Source organism: Crocuta crocuta, unplaced genomic scaffold (genome assembly GCF_008692635.1).
Source record: "Crocuta crocuta isolate KB4526 unplaced genomic scaffold, BGI_CrCroc_1.0 scaffold330, whole genome shotgun sequence".
NCBI lineage: Eukaryota > Metazoa > Chordata > Mammalia > Carnivora > Hyaenidae > Crocuta > Crocuta crocuta.
In genome coordinates, this window is record NW_027530521.1 from 2,190,336 (window position 1) to 2,197,257 (window position 6,922).

At 59.8% G+C, this 6,922-nt stretch overlaps 1 protein-coding gene across 2 annotated transcripts in view; it reads left to right on the forward strand.

Moving 5' to 3' along the window:
* Nucleotides 1-3,317: 3,317 nt before the first annotated feature.
* Nucleotides 3,318-6,922, forward strand: part of PEX16 (peroxisomal biogenesis factor 16) — a 6,968-nt gene continuing 3,363 nt past the window's right edge. Inside the window, exons 1-7 of one of the 2 annotated variants that reach the window (XM_077767438.1) lie at nt 3,318-4,019; nt 4,222-4,257; nt 5,027-5,103; nt 5,433-5,566; nt 5,714-5,814; nt 6,594-6,674; nt 6,761-6,913. In XM_077767438.1, coding sequence (XP_077623564.1) covers nt 3,908-4,019; nt 4,222-4,257; nt 5,027-5,103; nt 5,433-5,566; nt 5,714-5,814; nt 6,594-6,674; nt 6,761-6,913 — 694 coding nt within the window. In that variant the 5' untranslated portion in view covers nt 3,318-3,907. The remainder of the gene's footprint in view (nt 4,020-4,221; nt 4,258-5,026; nt 5,104-5,432; nt 5,567-5,713; nt 5,815-6,593; nt 6,675-6,760; nt 6,914-6,922) is intronic. The other variant, XM_077767439.1, reaches the window with a different exon arrangement.

The following is a 6,922-nucleotide window of genomic DNA, read 5'->3' on the forward strand; positions in this document are numbered from 1 at the left end:
CTGGAGGGAAAGGGGGTGGAGGCGCAGGCCTGCCCAGTACGGGGCAGGAGCCAGCCCCGCCCCCAATCTAGGTTCAGGTTTCACCTCTGCTCAGCGGAGCCCTTAGGGGCGGGGAGACCCCTGGGGGCCTGGCCCCACCCCTGCCCGGGCCTCCCAACCACCCCCCTCCCCTCCCCAAGCCCGGGAAACACCCAGGATGCCTGGAGGGAGCGGGGGCAGCCACCCAGGAAGGCCTAGTCCCCTCTACCTGCCCTGAGCCCATCCCCCCTCTTCCCAGCTCTGAGGCCCCATCTCCTCTCTTTAACCGCCCACCGGTGGGAGGGGCCCGTGACCCCCGGCCCCAGATCCAAGGGACGGCGGGGGTGAGGAGGAAGGAGTGGGATGCGTGGCCTCGAGGGTCAGGGACACCTGCTCCGGGGACTCAAGGCCGGGCCAGGCGGAGACCTGCCCGGGAGCCGCGGAGCACCTGGAGCTCCGGCTTTCCTTCCTGCTCCCCGAGCTTTCCCCCCTCCCCCCCGCCCCACCCCTCCCCGTGCAGNNNNCTAGATCTGCGCATTGCGAACCGGGACTGGGGCCGGATTTCTAATTGTGCCCCACCTTGCACCCCACGACAGGCCGCAGTCTGGACCCTGAAGAGGAACAACGACGTGGACAAGCGCATATTCTGCGAGCCAGACCCCGTGCTGCGAGGTTTGACAGGCCTTCTCTCAGCCCAGTGCTGGGACACCTGCCTTCTCCTCTGAGACTCGAAGTGACCTGTTATAGAACACTCCCCCACCCCTTCCCCGGCCCCTTTCCAGGCTCTTCCCTGAAGGCAACGTTTCCTGCTGCTCTTCTCCAAGGGTTCCCTGCCTGAGGTCTTGCCCTTGATATTCCCTCGGCCTGCATTCTGCCCGATATTCCCAAGGCCGGCTCCTCCTTCCATATCCCTTGGTTTATTTTATTCCTATCACTTCTCTAAACCTGACCTTGCTGACTTGTTTATAGCAGGTCTCCCTGCTGGAAGAAGGCTGCTTCTGGGATTGGAGCTTAGTCTATCTTGTCCCCAACCAAGGTCCCGCACCCACCAAGTCCTAAATATGTGCTGATATTGGATGGGATGCCTCAGGCCTCTCCGTGACACGGGTCCTTTAGTCCAACCTCGCCTATAACAAGTGAGGGCCTGAGAGACCCTAACCCCCAAAGAAGCTGTGGAAAGCAGCACAGCCTGAGACCCCTCAAGTCTCCTCCTCCAAGAGGCCAGAATGCCTTTCTCCGAGAGATGAGGGTCTTCCAGGAAGGTCCAGTCTTGGAGGCCAAGGGCAGTGGTTTCTGTGGAGGCTCATGGTGGCTCCCTGCACATCTGGGAATTAAGAGGAGATGCGGGGTTGCAGGGGCTCATACTGACGTCGGGAGCGTTGAGCCTCCAGCCCCCCTGACCTTCATCTCTAGCCTGGAGCAGGAGTGGGGGTGGACAGATCCCTCTCCAAGACCCTCGGTAGCCACAGGGGGCGGGGTATAAATGTGAGGGAGAGGGTGGAGCACATAGTCAGGGCCTGGTCAGGGAGCTTGTAGGAGAGCTGGGGCTCCAGAATTTACTGTGGCTGCTCACAGTGCTGGTCCCACCCCTCTCTTAACCTTAGGCAAGGGAAGCTACCTGCGGAGAGGCTTGCTCGGCCTCTAAGAGGCTGTTCTGGGGCATGCAAGGGGCACGGGAGACAGGTATGGACATATGAAAGGTTACTGGTCTTCTGGGCCTGAGACCTGGGTTGACCTATCTCTGCCCAAGACTTTGCTGTGTGACCTTAGCCGAGTCAGGCTCCCTCTCTGGGCCTCAGTGTCCTCCTCTGGACTTGTTAGACTGGTCTAGCTCTCTTCTCCTGTGGCTCAGGGCAGACTAGAGGGAGGGAGGTTCTGGCCCAACTTGCCCAGAGGCCCTTCCAGCCCAGCCAGGTGGCCAGTTCCAGGCAGGGACCCAGCAGGGAGGGGCTGTCCTGGGTGGCTCCTACACTTAGCACCACTCTTTGTTTCTGGGACCTAATCAGGCCAGAGATCTGGAGAGGAAATTCAGGCAGCCCTGCTTGCTGCCAAACTGGCCGGGGCCGTGCTCTCCTCCCAGTCCTGAAGGGAAGGAGGAGAAATAGGTGCCAGCCCCAGTGCCCTTCATTCTGTCAGACGGGGGTGGCGGCTCTGTCCTCTCCAGAACCACAGGACCATCAGCGCTGGGAGTATCAAAGAAACCTCACATTCTCCATCCTCACTCTCTTCACAGCTGCCGAGGGAGGGACTGGAGGAGTCCCCACTGGTGAGGTTGGGCGAACAAGTTTATTGAGATGGTGGGGTGCAGGGAGGAAGGGAGAAAGAGCCCCACACTGAATGCCCTGAGTCCTAGTATTAAACTCCGCTGCTAACTTGACTCGGGACTAAGCAGCCTCAAAGCACCTCCCTTCTCGGGCTCTGGGCAGCGGGGGAGAGAGCAGTGCTGTGGGTAACACACGTGGCGGTCCATTTGGCCAATGCCATGCCATGTGACCTGGGACAAATCCTTTCCCCTACTTGGGCCTCTTATTCCGCATCTGTGAATAAGAGCTCATACCAAGCTGGTGAGGTTGCCAGGAGAAGTGTGTGAGTGAGCCTGGCTCCCAGGAGGTGGTGAGAAATGCTGAGAATGCCCACGACCCCCTCCATTCTCCAAGACCTTTAGCCTCTCCTGAGGCCCCTGGACACATCTCCCTGGGTCATCATTGCTTGGCATGAGTCGGGAGGGCAGAAAACTAAGCTGGAGAGGAGGGTCAGAGAGGGGGTAGTGCAAGGAGGGCTTCCTAGTGAGGTGTGATGTTTAAACCGCCTGGATTGTGTGGTCAGACTAGACCAAGATTCAAATGTGACTGAGCGTCCTTAGGGAGATCCCTTCCTACCCTGCAGATAATAATTGGTAGCGGGAATTAGGTAAAATCATGTTATTACTCTCAGAGTACCATAAACGGATAGGCCAGGCCCCCCCCAAGGGCGGAGCCCCGCCNCCCCCGTCCCTTGGGGTGCAGCTCAGGACCGGGAGGTGCATCCGAGGGCCGAAAAGAGCCTTGAGATTGAGCCCGAGTTCAAGGAGCAAGTCTTGCGTCAAACCATTTTACAGATGGGGAAATTCGAGATCCAGAAAACGGAAACACTCGATCAGGTCACCCCGAGCCACGAGCAGAAGTCCGAAACCGTTTTCTCTGCGAAGACGGGAGTGCAGGTCCGCACAGTCCATGCGAGAGCTGTGGCCGAAGCCCAGCACTAACAGTGCTGACCAGGGGATCGAGAGTGCGTGGAAGGCTGTACTCTTCCTTGCCTCAGTTTCCTCAGCAGTACCTCGAGGAGGACGGCAGACGAGGCAACTGGCCAAACGCGCACCTGCCGAGGCTCTCCCCGCGCCTCCCCAAGTCTGATCGAAGTTCCTTTAGCGAGCTACCTCCCAGCCCTTTAAAATCCGGTCCTCCAGTTCGAGCCTCTCGGCGTTCTATTGGAAAGACTTCAGGGTCCTGGTCCATTCTCTAGAATGAACTGTTCAGACTACCGCGGGAACCTTTCTGGAACTGCTAACTGCGCAGGCGCAACGGCAGCCCCCCCCCCGGAAGGCGGAAGAACCGGGTCCCAACACGTTGGGGGGGTCGTGGGCGGAGAGTGTGTTAACCAATGACCTGAAGGATCAGGGAGGGCAGGCTTAGGCCCCCCCCGTTGTTAAGCGCTGCTCTAGGGGGAGGTGATTTAAGAAATGGGGTGAAGAGTGGTTCAATGGCCCCTGGCGTCAACATCCTTCGGGCCCGCGGAAGTTGAGCAACGAAGAGGCGGGCCTAGGACCGGAAGCAGGAAGGAGGGCGCAGGAAGCGGGGCGCTGCAGCCTGCTGTACTGTCGGTCCGTGAGTCTCTCGGTCCCGAGGGCAGGATGGAGAAACTGCGGCTTTTGGGCCTCCGCTACCAGGAGTACGTGACTCGCCACCCGGCCGCCACGGCGCAGCTGGAGACGGCAGTGCGGGGCCTCAGTTACCTGCTGGCAGGTGCCACCCTGACCTTTGCCCGATCCCTTCGGGGCTCTGACCTCTGACCCCACAGGCCCCTTCCCTTCGGAGGCAGGGTGGTGATCGCTGTTCTTGAGAAGTTCCTTCCAGGTTCCCGTAGGGCACAGGGAGGGGACGTCCAGGGCCCGAAGCCGCAGGCTGAGTCAAACGCTCACCGCCGCCTCCTGTGCCTTCTCCCCAGGTCGTTTCGCGGATTCGCACGAGCTGTCAGAGCTGGGTGAGCGGGGTTCTGGGGAGGGTGGGGGCGACGGGGCTTCCGAGAGAGGCCACCACCCCTAGGTTTTCCATTAGATCGTCCTGTGCTGTGACTGAATCGGACAGAGGTCCCAGCGTTCACTGTCTTGGGCCCTCCGTGTCCCCATAGTTGAGAGACAAATCTGCGGACCTTGACTGGTCAGGCGGCTGGCCCAAGCACCTTTCCCGCCTTTCCCAGTTAATCCTCTCTATTGTCATATGTGGTGGGTGCTGTTACTGCCCGCAGTGTCCAGTTAAGGGATCGGAAATTCAGTTAGGGGAGAGAACAGCTACAGATGATCCCAGAACCCGGACTCAAAGCTGGATTTCCCATATTCTAGGATCCCCAGACTGTAGCTGCCTCAGTAGTGTTTGCCCAGGGAGCCCTGGAGGTAGTGAACGGTAGGGGTGGAGCAGACTTTCAGGGACAGCCAACTAAGGCCAGGAGGCAAGACCACACATCCCGGGCTACGGGGAGCGCTAGGCAGTGCTGGGCAGCTGGAGGCCCAGTGCTATCCAGCAGGGCCAAAGCCGGTTTGTCAGAGATCAAACCATCCTTTCTTGTTCCAACCGCCCACACTCCGCTGGGGAGTGCGGAGCTCTGAGCCATGGGTGGGGAGGCAGGCTGGTTTCCACACACTGTGTGGCTGGCGGAGCACAGCAGGTGACAGGTGAGCCCTGCGGCTCTGGGGAGAAGGGGAGGGCACGGAGACTGCGGAGCCAGCCCCTCAAGGCTGCACTCTCCCCCTCAGTGTATTCCGCCTCTAACCTGCTTGTGCTGCTCAATGACGGGATCCTGCGGAAGGAGCTTCGGAAAAAGTTGCCTGTGGTGAGCATTCTGCCAGGGAGCTGAGGGCAGGAAGCGTCGGGATTTGGGGGTGAAGTGGTGACATCCAGCCCATGTGGGTGGCAAGTGTTTCAGTCTCAGAGTTTGAGCTTCAAGCCATCTCAGTAGGTGCAGGGTCGAGCTGTTAGTGTCCCCCTTTCTGATGAAGAGACTGAGTTTCAAAGACATAGCCTGTCTCAACGTGGAGAACTCAGGCCAACATGTGCCATCTTAGGGGAAAGTCCACATCTCCTGTCAGAGAGGAATCCCCTGGGGGGCAGGGGGCTGGGGTTGGGGCCCCTCCCTGACCTCTTGGCCCCGGGTTCTTGCAGTCGCTGACCCAGCAGAAGCTGCTGACATGGCTGAGTGTGCTCGAATGCATAGAGGTGTTCATGGAGATGGGGGCCGCCAAGGTGTGGGGCGAAGTGGGCCGTTGGCTCGTCATCGCCCTCATCCAGCTGGCCAAGTATGTCGGGACTGAGGAGGGCAGGGCCTGGGTGGGGGCACCTCAGGACAACAGTTCGGGTGGGGGTCGGCAGGGCCCCTCCCCCCCTCCCCTGGCCCCCTGCCGGCCAGCCACCTCCCCTGCAGCCTGGCCATCCTCCCAACCCAGGGCTGTTCTGCGGATGTTCCTGCTGATCTGGTTCAAGGCTGGCCTCCAGACCTCACCCCCCATCGTTCCTCTGGACAGGGAGACCCAGGCACATTCCCCGGGTAAGGTGCTTCCATGCTCTGGGGTGGCCTGGGACCCGGGACTGTTTTGTGGGTTTCAAGCTGGCCAGCGTGAGTAGAGTGTTGTCGGTTTATGGAGCACATCTGTCCCCATCAGCTCAGTTTGCAGTCATTATCCTATACTGTACAGAGAAGAAAAAAAAAAAAAAGATGAGGCCAGGGGCAGAATCAGAACTTGAACTCAGGGCTTCTGGTGCCAGAGTCCTCATTCTTTTTGGTGGGTGGCAGGAACAGGGGACAGCATGAGTAAGAGACAGAGGTCCTGCCAGCCATGTCTCGGGGCCTCATTTTGTCCATCAAGAGGTACGGTCTCATGAGGCAGGGACCTGGCACATCTGTCCCTTACGGGCTTTTGACTCCTCACTGGTTGGCCTCTAGCCCTGACTCTTCTGGCCTTGAGTGGGGACAGTTCTTTGCTTCTCCTTGTGGTCCTATTGAAAGCAAAGGCCTGGGAAGGCATGGTCGTTCTGGTGCTGCGGTCCCCACACTTGTGGCTGGACGGGGCCCTCCCTGCCTCACTCCAGTCCCTGGGAAGCCTGGGTTCTTGGCTGGCTCGCCCGCCACAGGTACTGCTGACCTTGCCCCGGGCCAGGGAGAAGGTCTAGCCACAGTGCCTGGCTACAGTGTCCTTGTCCCTGCCGCGGCCTTGGTACAAGCTTATCCACATGCATCCATTCTCCCCTTAGCCCGTGAGCATTCCCCGCACACTCTCCTAGAAGCACGTCCCTGTCATAGTAGGGCCTTCTGTCTTTCCATGCTAGATTGTGACCAGAGGCCTGGCAGCCAGGAGCAGTCATACGTGGGGAAGCGGTCAAACCGAGTGGTTCGAACCCTCCAGAACAGTAAGTGTGGGATGTCGCTGGTCCGGGCACCTCCGTGCTTGGGTCAGTCTAGGCCCGACTGCTCATCTGCAGCCCTTGTGTTCTAGCTCCGTCCCTGCACTCACGGCACTGGGGAGCCCCCCAGCAGCGAGAGGGACAACAGCAGCGGCAGCACGAGGAGCTGAGTGTCCCCCCCACCCCCCTGGGGCTGCAAGAGACCATCGCAGAGTCCTTGTATATCGCCCGGCCCCTGCTGCACTGTATCCTTA